The sequence below is a fragment of the Oryctolagus cuniculus genome, chromosome 15, assembly GCF_964237555.1.
Source record: "Oryctolagus cuniculus chromosome 15, mOryCun1.1, whole genome shotgun sequence".
NCBI classification, from domain to species: Eukaryota; Metazoa; Chordata; class Mammalia; order Lagomorpha; family Leporidae; genus Oryctolagus; species Oryctolagus cuniculus.
Window position 1 is genome coordinate 45,189,852 of NC_091446.1, and position 17,481 is coordinate 45,207,332.

Sequence of the window (17,481 nt, forward strand, 5' to 3'; positions counted from 1 at the left end):
CGTGATGACTGAGCCATTCCTGTACCACGTGTTTGCTCAGCACTGCGTGGGGCAGGTCTTTGGGATAAAATGGGGACCATAAGTAGCCAAGGGCCCTGCCCACATATGACTCAGTGAGAAGGCAATAGAAGCTTTAACCAAATAAGCACATACATGAATATATAAATCACAAATGGTGATAGTGATTGGATGTAGAAATGCATAGGGCAGTGAAAACAGCTAAGCAGGGAGCCCAAGATGGTTAATTCAGGATGATTTCCCTGAGAAAAAAGGCACATAGACTGTGAACCACAGGAGGAGCTGTGCTACATCTCGGAAAGAGTTGCACAGGAGGTTCCTAGGCTGAGGGAAATCATGCTAAGAAGAACCCTTGGCAGGAGGGAGACTCATTGAAAGGAGGCTATTTTGGCTGGAAGGCACTGGGAGGATCACACTGGGAGGTGATGAGAGTATAGTAAAAGTGTTACAGTCAGGGGAGAACATAGTATCGTAGGTAGGTTAAAAACAGCTACAATACTTTAGAATTTTTTTCTTTAATAGCGCAGCAGTGAGAGATAGATAGGGAAAAGGAGTATCACTCATTAAGAGAAACATCATTTGAAACACCTAAGAGTGATTTTTTGTTTAGTAGCAGGACCCAAGTAAAAAAGATTATGAACTCTCACGTACAGTCGTACAACTAGAACCGAACAAGTGGGAAGTCGTACCATGCTCTTGTGTAGAAAAATTAACGTCGTTAGGAAATCATTCTTCTGAAGTCCTTGTGTAAATGTGACACAGCTCTACCAGAATCCTAATGTGGGTTTCCTCAGAAGTGGAAGCGGGATTTTGAAATTTATGTGATAACAAGTAGTTAAATATACTACGATCTTTCTGAAAATATAACTTTTGCAAGGCAGAACTTGCTTTACCCAATACTGAACACTAATAGTTGCCACAAAGCAACTGTAATCTTAGCCGCATGGTATAACAACAGTGGAAAGACTGCTAAAAATAGACAGCAAAGAAGGATATGTCAGAATTTAGTGTGTTTTGAAGGTGTAAATGTTCACTGGGGACATCTTTATTTGCAAGAAAGCATATTAGGGATACATGACATTTATGATTTTTTGAATGTATTATAAACACTATTGTTTCCTGTGCATTTACTTTTGTAATGTATTTCAAAAATAGTGATTATCAGTTAACATTAACTTAAAATTTTTGTTAATAAAAGAAAAAATGCTTTTTTAAGTATAATTCAATGTTACCATGACAATGGTACTATCAAATTTTTAGAAGCTGGAGATAAATTGTGAATGTTAACTTACCAACTCTACCTTTGACTACTGGATAAAGAGATACAAAGGCAGAATTTCAAAGGTTTTAGAGGTGAATAGATTCTACTGCAGTGACAAGTTAGTGCTTCTAAAGAGATGTAATTTATATATTGCAGCCAGTGTAACTTAAATTTATCACTCTTGAAAAAAACATACACTCTGATGTAGTTGAATAACTGTGTATCATAAGTTGGTATTAGGTTAGCTGCCAAAAAAAAAAAAAAAAAAAGGCAGGGTCTCTAAAGCATGGAAAAATCAAAATGGATTCATTATTCTCAATTACATATTAAATTCATTTACAAATGAATTAGATGCTCAGTTTCTGTAAATACCTCTTGAGATTCTTTAAAAATTTTCATCTATTTGTGTTCATCAGTATGTTTATCAATATCAAATTAATTTACTAATTACCCAGAGAGCAAAGGGAATGATGACCTAATACCACTGCACCAATGAAACAAAACACAAAAATTGTAACTACTGGATTATAATTGTGGAATTTGTCTGAAAAATGGCAAGAGTAGGTTGGTTTTGTAATATGAACAAAGCTTAATGCTGGAAGTGGATAAGTCAGAGTAGCCTATATAATTTAATATATGTATATTTCTTGAATTACAATGGATACTTTTCTTTGATATTGAAGGTCATTTTACTTCAATTTCTCTTTTCATTTTTATGTTCCTATAGGGAAGATGTGAGAACAGCGAATGTAATTGCTGCAGAAGCCGTAACCTGCCTTGTGATTGACAGAGAGTAAGTACATTGCTTTATTATGCATATTGCATACTCCTATCAGCAGCATACATAAGTTCTTAGAATTAGACATTCTATGGAGCTATTAATACTTGTTTTATATTTTCATTTTAAAATGAGTTCTATACTTGATTCTCATTCCCTATTCTTGGAAGTGGCTGGCTCTGCCATTCTAGCTTTGTGATTGTTAATAATGTACTTAAACACTTAGACTGAGCCTTCAGCTCCGTTAGCTCATTTGTAAATTGGGGATAACTCCACATCACAGGGATATTTTGAGAATTAATGAGAACATTGAGTAAAACATTAGTCCAACTGCCTTTTACTCAGGAGGAACTCAACCAATGCCAGCTATTTTTGTAGAACTTTTGAAAGAGTCATTACTTTTGTTGTTGTTGCTGTTGAGTAACAGATCATTCCTTAAGCTTGTCATCTCCTCTATTCCTCCATCTGCAGACTTGTATAATAGAGGCATTTAAGAAAGATACATTGGGATAAGGCATGACTTCAAGACATAGGCGTATTAATTAGGGACATTAGAAGTTTGCCTGCTGTCTCTCCCTGAGCTTCTGCATTCTGGCTTGCAGTTTGCATTACAGCTTGAATGATTTATAGGTGAATCTACAAATGTCAGATTATTGGCTCTCCGAGAGCATGGTGAAAATGGAAATAAACTGTGGGGAGCAAGTCAACCTGACTCTTCCTCACGGCAGTGTGGCTGAGTTTGTCAGAAAAGCTAAGTGCCTGCCCAAAGGAGAGAACTCAAACATCTACTGTAGTGGGGCCATTACACACATCATAGGCAGTGAATGACAGTGTTGAATGAAACCGAAGGGCCACATACCATCTGCCCCAGGTGCTGGAGTTGAGTGCCGAGCTCGGGTGGAGAGGGATCCCACTTCATTTGATCCCACCCTTGGGCACCCCTTTGGGTTGGATCCTTAGAACCAGAGCAGAGGCACAGCTGCAGAATAATATCTGTTAAAAATGATCTCTGATGCAGACATTCTTCAGGTCCCACAGCAACAATTACCCATTCATTCATCCTTGTGTTCACTCACATTTTACTTAGGACCTACCATGTACAGGACATTGTGCTAGAAGAAACGAAAGAGCAATGCAAATGCTGGTTTGGGGGTGGCTTCTGATAGAGATGTGACATTTATTAAAGCAATCAACATGCAAGACACAAGCATGCAGAGTGCAGAATAAACTTCTAGGGGAATGACTAAGGAGAATCATGAAGTTTTCATGGAATAAATGGTACTATTAGATGGATCTGAAAGTAGGAAAGGGCATGTCCAGTGATACACAAACAATACTCAGAAGGGAACTATGAGTCATTTCAACTACTTAGAGACTGTGTAAAGATAGCTGGGAAATGTGATATAATGAACAAGTTCATAAACTTATTGAGACTGGCCCACTGAGAGTATCGAATGTTGGGATAAGGGTAGCTATGACTGTTTTATGCAGCAAAATTGTGTCACTGTAACAACGTATTTGGTATACTAATATGGCATGCTATATAAGATGAATTAAAGTGAGTAAGAAGGAGAGGTTGAAGACAGCATATCTGGAAACCAGTCTAATTCCAGTTGGTCATTGTGAGACCATTTAGAGGGAAAATTCATAATAATGAATGGGTCAAAACAGAGGGCTTAACATCTGACCAAATGTGAAAAAACAAGGGAGAAATTAGTTTTACTGCTGATAGAGAAGGTATTGAAGGAACATAGAGAGATTTTGGGAAGTGCAATGATATTCTCCTGAGAATGCAGTGAGCTTGATGTACATTGTTGAACGTTCAAGAATAAATGCCCTATAGGAGGTTAGAAATGTGTGACATGAACTGTTACAGTTAACTAAAAATTACCTCCATATAGTTAAGAGCTGAAGCCATGGGATGGGATGGAATTGCATGAAAGCACATAGAAAAAAATAAAAAGGAACAATGTTATAATTTAGAGAAATTATTTTATTAAAAAGACAGGGGAAATAATATCAGTAAAAAAATTGAGATGTTAGCAATTAGAGTAGTGTAGGAAACCAAGAGAAAATTTCAAGAGAAAATAGCAGTGTTGAATGCAAGGAAGCACCTTAGTGACATGCAATTAGGGGAAAGGACACTGAGTTTAGTAACCTGGGGGAAAACAGTTTTCATGCATTGGTGAGAAGGCAATCCAGGGGACAGTGAAAGTAGGTGAAAAGGAAATGAGAGCAATGAGTCTCAGAATATTTTTTATTTTAAGAAATTGAGTTATATGATTTTTTTTTTTTGAAAGGCAGAGTGGACAGTGAGAGAGAGAGACAGAGAGAAAGGTCTTCTTTTGCCATTGGTTCACCCTCCAATGGCCGCCGCGGCCGGCGCACCGCGCTGATCCGATGGCAGGAGCCAGGTGCTTCTCCTGGTCTCCCATGGGGTGCAGGGCCCAAGTAGTTGGGCCATCCTCCACTGCACTTCCCTGGCCACAGCAGAGAGCTGGCCTGGAAGAGGGGCAACCGGGACAGAATCCGGTGCCCCGACCGTGACTAGAACCTGGTGTGCCGGCGCCGCAAGGTGGAGGATTAGCCTAGTGAGCCGTGCCACTGGCCCGAGTTATGATTTAAAAATAAACAGAGGACCTAGATGTTTTTCAAAAGAAGACACACAAATGGCTGTAGCTACATAAAAATTTGCAGATAAGGAGTAATTATTAGGGAAATAAAAATTAAAACAACAATGAGATGTCACCTCCCACTTGTGAGAATGTCTAATATAAAAAAAAAGATGAAAGATAACAAGTGTTAGGGTGCTAAGAAGGGCAGAACTTATACTCTGATGTAGAGTTATTACAGAAGAATGATGGGGCAATTCCTCAAATAACTAAAAATAGAAATGTCATCTGACCCAGTAATCTCACTCCTGGGTATGTAGCCAAAGAACCTGAAAGAAATGTGTCAAAGAGAGAGCTGTACTCCGGTGTTTATTGCAGCATTATTCACAATAGTCAAGCTATGGAAACAACCTAGGGACCCATCAGCTGACTGATGAATGGGTAAAGAAAGATGGCTTTATACACAGTGGAATACTATTGAGCTTTTAAAAGGGGGAATACTGCCATTTGTGAAAACATGGGTAAGTCTGAAGGACACTGTATTCCATGAAATAAGCCAGAAATAGATAAATACCCCATGATCTCACTTATATATGGAATCTAGTGAAGCTGCACTCAGACAGTAGAATGATGTTTACTAGAATTTAAGTGGAGGAGGGACAGTGGGGCTGAGGTGTTGTCAGCCGGTTAGTGATGGATAGGTACTCTTTGCAGTTTGTATCCCTGCAGATCTTTATAATTTGTGAGTGTTTGCAACTATGAGATTGTAGCTGGAATGCGGATAGGGTGTTTTACAGAAGAGGAAAAGGCCATTGCAGTTTGGTGACGTGGTAAGATTTCATGGTAAAGCCCAAATTAACCGAACTACAAAGAATAAAACTAAATAAAGCTTTGCTGGTCATTTTATCTAGTTCACTCATTTCAGATAAAGGTGCAACAGGTAGCACTGCACAAATGCATTTGCCCTCCTTTTTCCAAACCTAAACGTATACAGTGTAAAGTGGAGAGTGAGTATTGTCAAAGTTCACTACTTAAGTCTTGATTGCACCATTTTATGTCAATATGGGAAAATTGCTTAAATTTTGTCTCAGTGTCCATGTCTGCAGGATGTGATACTATTACCTGAGTATAAAATAGATTTGAAACACAAAAGATTTAATACAGATAAAAGTCGATGTGCAGCACAAGAAATGTGGAAAGCATTCAACAAATGTACCCTTTCCTTCTCTTCTTTCCTCCCTCCCTCCCTCCCTCCCTTCCTTCCTTCCTTCCTTCCTTCCTTCCTTCCTTCCTTCCTTCCTTCCTTCCTTCCTTCCTTCCTTCCTTCCTTCCTTCCTTCCTTTCTTCCTTCCTTCCTTCCTTCCCTGTCCAGCTATCTATTTTATTTATTTGAAAGGCAGCATTATAGAGAGGGAGAGGGAGAGACACGCACACAGAGAGGGAGATCTTCCATCTGCTTGTTCACTTCCTAAATGGCTGCAACAGCTTGGGCTGGACCAGGATGAAGCCTGGAGCCGCAGGCTTCATCTGGATTTCACACATGGGTGGCAGGGGCCCAGCCATTTGGGCCATCTTCTGCTATTTTCCCAGGCACATTAGTAGGGAGCTGGATAGGAAGTGGAGCACCAGGGACTCTAACCAATGCCGATATGGAATGCCAGCCTTGCAGGTAGTGGCTTAACCCATTACACCACAGTGCCAGCCCCAACAAATGTATTTTTAGCAGAACACTTGGAAGTAGCCTATTTTCTCTTTCATTATCATGCTTACCTTCAGGGATGCATACAGAGAAGATACCCTGAGAGAGGGCTAGCTTTAAGCATAAATATAGAGAAAAAAGTTTGCATCCATGAACTCAAGAAGTGCTTTTTTTTTTTTTTTTTTTTTTTTTTTTTTTTGACAGGCAGAGTGGACAGTGAGAGAGAGAGACAGAGAGAAAGGTCTTCCTTTGCCATTGGTTCACCCTCCAATGGCCGGCGCGGCCGGCGCTGCGGCTGGTGCACCGCGCTGATCCGAAGGCAGGAGCCAGGTGCTTCTCCTGGTCTCCCATGGGGTGCAGGGCCCAAGCACTTGGGCCATCCTCCACTGCACTTCCTGGGCCACAGCAGAGAGCTGGCCTGGAAGAGGGGCAACCGGGACAGAATCCGGCGCCCCGACCAGGACTAGAACCTGGTGTGCCAGCGCCGCAAGGCGGAGGATTAGCCTGTTGAGCCACACCGCCGGCCAAGAAGTGCATTTCTATACTCTTAGGAGAGAGTTTGGGTTTCCCATAAAATGTTGAATTCACAGCTTTTAAACAAATGAAACTGTAGCTGAAGGATCCTGTCAAAAGCCTGCTGCTGATACCTAATTTATGACCAATTAGTAGAGCACCAGGCCTTCATCCCATGCAAACAGATGGCAGGCATTAGAACTGTCAACAAAAGGAGCTTCTTTCACAAATTTACAAGCGAGGTACCATGTACATAAGCCAGTGATTATGCCTTATCATTCCAGAGGGAGAGCAAAGAAACATTACTGCAACTAATCATGCATGTCAGAATCTAAAAAAATGCTCATCGAAAAACCAGAAAAATGATGAACAGGTACATAGGTTACTCAAAAACCATGCTCTTCTTGAAGGCTACTCATTGTCCTAATAAGTATCTACAATGATTCCAGAATTTATAGAAATTGTCTAAAAAATAATATTAACCTAAAAAAGTCTATTTTTGTTAATTTCTTATCATATAAAAACTAATAAGATATATTTGTACCTCTTATTTTGGAATTCATGAAAAGAAATAAATATAAAATTGAGTATATTTTGGGCCAGCACTGCGGCTCAATAAGCTAATCCTCCACCTGCAGCGCCAGCACACCGGGTTCTAGTCCTGGTCGGGGTTCCGGATTCTGTCCCGGTTGCTCCTCTTCCAGTCCAGCTCTCTGCTGTGGCCCAGGAGGGCAGTGGAGGATGGCCCAGGTGCTTGGGACCCTGCACCCACATGGGGGACCTAGAAGAAGCTCCTGGCTCCTTGCTTCGGATGGGCACAGCTCCTGCCATTGCGGCTATTTGGAAAGTGAAGCAACGGAACGAAGACCTTTCTCTTTCTCTCTCCACTGTCTGTAACTCTACCTGTCAAATAAATAAATAAAATCTTTAAAAAAAAAATGAGTTACACAGAAAGAGGAGAGGCTGCAATGGCTGAAGCCTGTGTTGATTTGAAGCCAGGAGCCAGGAGCTTCTTCTGGGTCTCCCACGCAGGTGCAGGGGCCCAAGGACTAGGGCCATCTGCTGCTGCTTCCCCAGCCACAGCAGAGAGCTGGATTGGAAGAGGACCAGCTGGGACTAGAACTGGCGTCCATATGGGATCCCAGAGCTCCAGGCTAGGGCTTTAACCCACTGTGCCACAGCACCGGCCTCTATTCTCTATCTCTAACTTAGTGTGTAAACAATTAGATGAGGCCATACTGGTTATAAAAGCAGAAATATTTGCATTCTGGCTGGTAAATAGCAGTGATCTCAACTCGCTGTATATTTCTTCCTCCTGCTTCTCTGGTTGTCTAATTTTTCCCACCCCTAGGAATCTAGATCTTTCTTTGATCCAGCAAGTAAGATGACATCTGGCAGACAGAGTAGGTCCAGCATCCATTCTGATATGTTAGCTCCTGTCCCATACTAGCCACTTAGTAGTTTGTCGCCTTTGATAATTTCAAGCTAAAATGACTTACCAGTTTTCAAATTTTGTTTTATCAAGACCACTGCTTAAATAAGGTAGAAAACTGAAGAACTTTTTTGCCAGCCATGGGAGTAAGATCCCTAGAGTAGCCAGCAGTCTTTCATTTCTGTGCTCAAATTGCTCCAGCTGACTTCTGAGGCCTTTTGTAAGACCCTAGGGTTCATCAAGAGTGATTATATATCACTTGTGATTGACCCACAGTCCCTGCTGTAAGTAACAGATTGTGATATCTTCTCATACTTTGAGGCAAGTTGTGTTATGAGCAATGTCTAGGAATTGGAGACCAGGAACTAGCGTAGAGGAAACACAGTATGCTAGAACTAACCCTGTTTGCTAAGATGAGCAAGACAAATACATTGTAGGTTTCACATCTGAGCATATATGATCAATCAATAGAATCAAAACTGTACCTATGTAAGAATGATCTTCTGCTCTTTCACCAGTGGTAGAAGGAAAATCTCGCATCTCAATCTTTCCCATGTCGCCTCTGCTTAAACCTGGTTTCTAGCTCTTCAGTTGTAGCTGTGTCAGTCTCCAAACATGGCCCTATTAAGGCTGGTCTCTACCCAGAACTTATTTTATGTGGTGAGTTGCTGCACTCCATGTTCAACAGGTGAACAAACAGATACCGTAAATTCTCGTTCTGGACTGGGTAGATCACATCGTGGACCAGCCAGGCAACAGCCTGGGTAGCCAGAGACTTAGGAGTGTCAGCAGGAGACAGAAACACGTGGAGAAAGCAGTATTTATCCAACTCTTCGCAGGGAGGATGCTACAGGTGTTTCCAATAGGCAGCATGGTGGGGGATGTGGCTCACTAAGGCACATGCTTGGGGAAGAATATATGATCACTAAACTGCCCCACAAAAAATGATGGATTTTATTAGTGCAGAAATTTTGTTCTATTTTTAAAATTATTATTTATTTTGGATGCAGAGAGACAGGGGTGTGTGTGTGTGTGTTTGTGTGTGTGTGGAGAGAGAGAGCGGGGGGGGGGTGGGAAGAGTGAGGGGAGAACACTACCGTCTACTGGTCCGTTTCCCAAGTGCGTGCAGCAGCCAGATCTGGGCTGGGTGCTCTCCCATGTGGATGGCAGGACCCTATTATGTAAGCCATCACTGCTGTATCCCATGGTCTGCGTTTGCAGGAGCTGGAGTCAAGAGTGAGAGCCTAGTATGAAACCCAGGCACTCCAATATGGGATACAAGCATCTTAAGCCTTAGGCTAAGTGCTCATCCCTAGATGTTTTTCCAGATTGAGTATAGAAGTGTGAAACCAGAGTTACCTAATTTGAACCAAGAGTCAGGAAGCTTTTTCTGTAAAGGGCCATCTAGCAAATATTTTAGGCCTTATGTGCCAAATGATCTTTGCCACACTACTCAGTTTTGTTGATGTACAACAGGAGCCAAAGACAATACATCAATGAATGAGCTTGGTGATGTTCCAATAAAGCTTTGTTTATGAACACTGAAATAGGATTTCATATCACTTTCATACATTAAGAAGCGTAATTTACCTTTTTTTCTTTCCAGCGTTTAAAAATGTAAAAATCCTTCTTATCAAATCATATCAAAATTAGTCAATGGGCTGAAGTTGGCCTGTGAGTCACAATTTGCTGACCCCTGATGTGAATAGTGTTAGAGAGTTAAGTGCTGCCCCTATTGTTACCATGATCTTCCTCTGTACCTTACTCAACCTGTCTTTCCAATAAAGCCAGTGTATAAAGAGTACGCATTTGAAATGCTTGGTTAGTAACCTGCTACTGGAACCTTCTATTATGGTCCTCCTAGTGCCTTCTGGTCCTACTAGACTTCACAACTAAAACCCTTTCACCCATGCTCTCATCCATTTCCTTTTCCTACAGTCATTACCCCTTTCCCTTATAATTCTCAACACACACATGCCTTTCTTGGAATCTTGATCCTTACACCTCTTAATTCCACTCTTGCTTTCCCTAGGACATTGCTGTAGGTTTTGCATTAATTTTCATGCTCTGCAGAATTTATTGGCATTTTGGTTACATACCCATGAAGACTGAAAGATTATGAAAATCCAAAAGGGTATTTTAAATGTTGGGTACCGTGGAGGGAGAGGTGAGGCACAGTGGAAGGAAGATTTGGGGACAGCAAAGCCTTCCGGGCACCACTCTGCCCACCCCTCCCCACCAAGCAGGTCATTCTCAGGAAGGACCATGGACCCAGCGGTAACTTGCCCACCTAGGTCAACTGTGTTCTTCTTTTTATGTAACTCATCACTCTGTGTACACATGATAGGACCAACGGGATTCCACATGACACATTGCCTGCAGTCACATTACTTAACTGATAGGGTGATAAAATATTTCACAATCTCAGCCTTTCCTACGGACTAAGTGGATTTTATTTTGGTTCACTTTGCAGAAAGAAATGTGGGGTGATATGAGGATATTGGCAGGATGGTCATGAGAAAACAAATGTGTCTTCTAGATTGACATCAGCTACATTCATTTGGACTTTTTAATGGAACATTTATTGACTGGTGTGCATTTCAAAAATATTAATATTAATATGTTTATTAAGCAGGAGAGAAAGTCTAGAAGTTTAGAAGAGGACATGATATTGATTCAATTTAATGATGTAAATTTCACACTCTGAACAAGCTGATCTAACTACAAAAGGACTGTTTTCCATTGGAAAAAGCGCACATCCTGAGACAATAATAATTGTAGTTTGAAGTCATAGAAAAAGGTGAATGGAACAACTCTTCCTCATTTTGCTTGTTCTCATGCCTTACAATGATATACACCATCTTCCCACTGCAAATACTTAGAGAAGTAGTAACGTAACTCTACAGTCTGAAGCATTCGTTGAGAAGGCACTGATTCATGATTAATCTACCCAGCCAGAACTTACTGCCCTTCCAGCCATCTGGACATTAGTATTTTGGAGATTTAAAAACAAATGTATAAATATTGTATTGCTCTTTCCATTCTTATTCCACGGGTAATTTCCAGCTCTGATTTAGTAAGTCACGACCCATAAAGTTTCTCTTCAGTAACCTTTCAGCTGTGTTCAAAGTAGAAGAAATTCAGTGCAGCTAATATGATAATGAGCCATAAAACAAAATTCAGCAGATTTCATTTAAAAAAAAGTTTCTAAAAATTTAAATAATGATGCGATCATTCAGTAAGTCATACAAGAGATTTTTGAAAAAGTACGAGGGATCCTAAAGACCAAGGCTTGGCACATGTTTTTGCTTTAAAGAACCATGTAGCAAATAGATACATACAGTATCTGCCACAAAAGCTCACCTTTGCTGTTTGGCCCAAGGTATATAATTTTCTAATCCCTTTTACAGAAGAAACACATTTTATAATAAAGAAGTGTTAGGTTCACTCAAATCACATTGTTTAATAATAAGAAGAGGCATCTGAAGGAGGAGGCTAGGGAGGCAAGAATGATTATCCTCTTAGAATTGTGTCTGTGAAATACATGAAATATATTTTCTTTATAATAATAAAAATTAAAAATGCACTACACTCACATTTTTGTTTTCTAATGTATTTGCTGTATTTAAAATTTTTAGAACAGAGGGAGACTTTGAAAACTCCCTTTTCTAAATCTGTTAGAAATGAGAAAGGTGAATCCAGAAGGAATATGGGTTCTCTAAGCTGTTTAGCGCACTGCCTAAGAATACGGCACAGGTCTCGTGATAGCCTTCAGTGCTTTTTCACTCCATCACATTAAGCTTTAAATGACCAAGGTAGAAAACTCATGCATATATTAATTAAATAAGCACAGATTGATTACTGACTCTGTGTTCAGCTCTAGCCTCAGTGCTATAGATCTACAGAAATGATACATTCTCATTCCAGAGGCTTCCAATAGTAAAAATGAACTAATACAATACTGTTTTTAAAAGTCCACTGAAAAAGAAGAAATCAATGGCTCCTAATTGAACTAAAATGTTTTCATTGAACCAAATCTAAGGTTAATTCAGCTACTTCTGAGAAAAAGGATCAATGAGTGATGGATCCTAAGTGACTCTCCAAATTAATAAAGGACTTTAGTTATTAATAAATTAATGAGTCAAGTTCTCACCATCCCAGCTAAATAGTTGGAATTACTGAATTTTAATGTAATTTTATTAATTTAATTATGAAATTTCATCAAAATATTTGAGGGCAGGCATTAGGCTTGGTGATTAACATGGTGGTTAGAATGCCTGTGTCCCATATTGGAATATATATGGGTTTAATCTCTGCCTCCTCATCCCAACGCAGACCCTGGAAGGTGGCAAGTTGGGGCTCAAAGAACTAAATTCCTGCCAGCCCTGAGACACCTGGATCGACTTCCTGACTTCTGTCTTCAATACCCCCACCCTGTCTATTGTAGACATTTGCAGAGTGAACCAGTATATGAGAAAGTGTGCACTCTCTCTCTCTCTCCCTCCTTCTCAAATTATTTAAATTAAATCAAATTTGAAAACCACACATGTGAGGTCTTTACTTGATCAGTTCTCTGAGCACCCATAAATTGGACTGGTCCGTTGTTTCTATGTAGCATTCTTATCATGTCTTAGATTTACAGCACTTGCTTCTGTTTGGACTCACAAACTACAAGATGGGAGAGAACAGGAACTCTGTTTATGTTGTTTACTGCAGCTTCCTCAGTGTAGCATGCTGTCAGGAAACATTAAGCTCTTAAAATCTATTGAAATGAATGAATGAATAAGTTATGCTGTATTAATCTGGACCCATGGGGGAGAGACAACACATACTAATTTGGATAAATAAAGGATTAGAGTAATAAGGGATTAGCTAATAAGTAAAGAGAACTCCAGACTATACAAATAGCAAACATAGGAAGTAGTCACTGACCCTAGTCCTGTGAAGACCCCTCCCCTCTGCATACCTTTCCCTCAATCTTTCCCTGCTGGGACCACAAGCTTGGTTTTATTACAGAGCAGAGTAACTAAAGCTCAGCTCTGTTGACATTTGCAGGATTCCAGGGAGAGCTGTTCATACAGAATTCTCAAACCATTGCGTGTGGGGAGAGGGAGACTGCTGGAGAAATGCTGGCCACCAAGTAGTGTAGTAGCAGGCTGCTAGAAAAGCCACAGAAGCTTTCCAAAACTCACTGGAACCAGAAAGCAAAAATGTTTTGGTTCTTGCAGTGTCTCTCTAGTTCCCTCTGCTGACAAAGTTTCAGTGCCAGGTGTAAAGGGGGAAAAAATTTAATGGGCCCTATCCATTTTCAAAGAGATGTTAAAAAGGATGAATGGATAGCTTAGAGGCTTTAGATCCTATTGAGGATCAAAGGTGGATAGCAAAACCTTCTCCTTTCTTATATTAACTTCTGTTACAAACAAGTACATTTAGAATCAACGTGAGAAACTGAAGTTTGAGAATTAACGACACGTTAATTTGAGAGAATTGGAGATGGAGAAATATATAGCATCCCAGAGGGCTTCCTGAACAAACTGACAGGTGAGCCAAGTTCTTAAGTCTAAGTAGGAGTTTTATGAATGATGAAGGGAGGATAAAGGCAGCTACTGGTGAGGCAGGAGCATGCCAGACAGGGAATTCAGGAGGCCCTCTGTACAGTAACAAGTAGAATGTAGTAAGAACAGAGATTTATGGGACAGTAGACTGAACAACCAGTATAACAGGTGCAGTGCTGAGAGATGGGTTTGGAAAGAGGAGATGGGGATGGATTGGAAAGAAATCTCCTAGAATCTCAAACTGAAAGAATTTGGATTTTATCCTCTGTACAACAAAGAACCACCAGAGGGCTGCTGTTACTGCATTTGGGGGTTTTGTTTGCTTTTTGTGTTTAAAAGAGGGGAGTGGAAGATTGGTTACGGTGGGTGGTAACTCAAGGAGGGAGGCTAATAGGATACAGCTACAATACTGCTAAGGAAAGTTCAGTAGGTTTAAGAGGCTAAATTTCAGCCTAAAAAAGATTTTGGTGAAAAGTTAAGTGTAGAAAGTGAAAGAAGAATGTTTGGGTTAGGAGACTTGGCAATGTCTATAGCAGATGAAGAATATGGGCGATAAAGCAAGTTGAGATAGAAAAAAATTGTTTGATTCAATAATAAATATTTTAAGTTCAGACTGCCTAAGTGGTATTTAGATATTCAGAAGGGTACATCCACTGGTAGTTAGAATGTGTTGTGTTTTGCTTTCCAACAGTAACATGATGAATGGAAATTGATGATGGAGTTCAGAGTTAATCATTTTTAGGATATTATAATCATAGCTTTGATTTATTGATTATGGTCATTGTTTTACACCAATGCGTAATAAATAATTTTATTTTTTGTCAAGTAAATGCTTGAAACCTTATATTTCTGAGGCTTCCAATTGTCTTCATTGAGTGTTAAATAATTATTATTCAGAGATTTAGCAGTTTCTTTGAAACTCATAAACCAGTTACATAAATAAGAAAAATTTTGATTTTAAAGATTAAGAAATCTTAATTTCTTCAATTAACAAGTAATATTGAAATTTAATATTTCATAATATCTTTAGAATACTTCTGTATAATTTTTTGTTGATTATTTAGTGAGGAGACATTAATTCTTCTTGTGTTCAAGAGAAAAAATGAAGAATAGGTTCCAAGATTGGTTTCTGACATAGATTTAGCAATCAGTTTAAAAATCTACAGGATAATGATTCTTTTTGAAAGCAGAATTCTGCTTTAGATATTCACTTCACTTTTTCAGTAGAGTTAAAGTGGTTTTGCTTGCTTTCTTCCCTGGTGAGAGCATTATTATGGGCCCAGCTGGGTCATAAATATCTGAGACTTTGCTTTTTCTTTTCAATATGTTTAGCAGTTGGCCCTCATTTTGAAACCCGTAGCGTAGATGCGTGAATTGGATTAGCATCAGTCGCAGTAATGATGAAACCTCAACTCAGGCTAAACTGTGCTTACCATGGAGGACCTTTAGAATTTGCTACTTTGGATGAAGGGAAGTGATCATATTGGCAACTAGTCTTCCACAATTACATAATTGAATTAACTTTCAATGGAAGCCAGATTGTCAGAGGCAGGTCACGATTAGGTAGTTGAGAATCTCTTCGAGCTAAACTGGAAATGGTTCATTGTCATCTAGTTGGGAAACCCACCTGAGCTAAGCGGCAACTCTCATTTATTTATGTTGCATTAGTCTTATAAGATTAAATTTGCTTTTTATTTCTTATGTTTCTAATGTAATCTACATTTTGTGGTTATGAATGTTGGCTCTAGAAAACTTGGAGAGCACAAAAATATAATCTTGACATGGAACAATAAGTGCCATCGATATTTTTGGATATTTATTTAAGTAGCAAGATCATTCTGCTTAAATATCTTTCTTACTTTGTCTACATACAGGAATAACATTAATAAAACACACACAAATATAGATTTACACTGCCATTTGTTGAATGTAAGCATCCGGCACAATGCTAGTTAAGACAGCTAGCTAGCTAGCTAGGAAGAGAACTAGGATAGATTATATATAAAATTGCTCTCACAGAAAACCTGGAAGGAATGCCTTCTTTCTCCTCAATTTCAGAGATAAATTAAGCTCCAGAGAGCTAACAGTTCATGTTCCAAAATACATAGTTTATAAGTGGAGAATTTGTATTTGAGCCCAATTTTATTTTCAGAGCTTCTTCTAACGTATTACCTTACAATATTGCAGTAGCAATTTACCATCTTAATAAAAACATCTCATAAGGATACCTGAGTTTATCTTCTTAGGTACTTAACTGTGTTTGAACATTTAAGCTCATATTATTTTTCCCATGCATTAATCAGCTTTGCACTTGTTTAGAGGTGTTTCCATGAAAAGATACACTGTGGTTGAATTACGGATCGAAAGTATATGCATATTTTTAGGTTGTCTAAAACTGTCATACAGTTCACTCCCCAGTGACAATGAATAAGAACACCCACTGCCCTGTACTCTGACAAATGTGTCTTTCTTTTCAAAAGATTTTATTTATTTATTTATTTTAAAGGCAGAGTTAGAAAGGGTGAGACAGAGATGGAGATCTTCTATTCACTGGTTCACTCACCAAATGGCCACAACTTGTAGGTCTGGGCCAGCTGAAGCTGGGAGCCAGAAATTTCTTCCAGATCTCACACATGGGTGCAGGGGCCCAAACAGTTGGGCTTTTTCCGCTGCTTTCCCAGGCACATTAGCAGGGAGCAGAATCAAAAGTGGAGAAGCCAGGACTTGAATCAGCATCCATAAGGGATGTCAGCACTGCAGGCAGTGGCTTAACCCACTACACTACAACACCAGCCCCCAACTTGAGTCTTTAGTTGAAATCTTCTAAGAGATACAATCGAGTTAAACTATCCCAAGGCACAGAATGTATCACTGTCCTATCAGAGTCAGATTGAGACTTATTCTTTCCTTATAATTGATATTTGGAACTTAGTTATTGAAAATTAAAATCTCACAGATTGTTCATACTTTAGCATTTGCTTCTTTGTCCTGGAGAAAGGTAAAACAATTTAAATGCCTTCAAAAATTGTGAGAGCAGTAGAAAAGACTTCAAACAATAACCTTGCTCTGGAATTTCAGAAGTTAATAATAAAGGCCAAAAGGGAAAAATGGAAATTATCCAAGTGACTAACTTAAATAGCAACCAAAAATTATGACTTAGGAAGGTCTGACAACAAGATCAGGCTCTGCTACACCTTCTTTAGGCTGCTGCTTTTGTATCAACAGATTTTTAACTGGCAACTTGGATTCTGTTTGAGGAATCTTTATTGTTTTTCTTTAAGTGGAATGAAAGATCAAATCAGAGTGATCACAGAGGATTCTGCCAAATAAGGCAGTGAGGGTAGAGTGGGAAATAAAAAATCCAAGAAACATTGCAAAGGTAGCATTGGTGAACTTTTAAAAGGGAGGGGCCCAAAGATAAGCAAGCTTTCTTTTTTAAAATTTTTTTTTTTTTTTTTTTTTTTTTTGACAGGCAGAGTGGACAGTGAGAGAGAGAGACAGAGAGAGAAAGGTCTTCCTTTGCCGTTGGTTCACCCTCCAATGGCCGCCGCTGCAGCCGGCGCACCGCGCTGATCCTGGCAGGAGCCAGGAGCCAGGTGCTTTTCCTGGTCTC

The 17,481-nt window shown here is 39.5% G+C and overlaps 1 protein-coding gene across 4 annotated transcripts in view; it reads left to right on the plus strand.

Moving 5' to 3' along the window:
* The window catches only part of PRKG1 (protein kinase cGMP-dependent 1), a 1,363,231-nt gene that overhangs the window by 1,211,428 nt on the left and 134,322 nt on the right, over positions 1–17,481 (plus strand). For 3 of the 4 annotated variants that reach the window (NM_001082042.2, XM_008269904.4, XM_017348406.3), the window contains 1 exon segment: positions 2,007–2,072. The exons of the other annotated variant lie outside the window; for it this stretch is intronic. In NM_001082042.2, the coding sequence (NP_001075511.1) occupies positions 2,007–2,072 (66 nt within the window). 4 annotated transcript variants of the gene reach the window in all.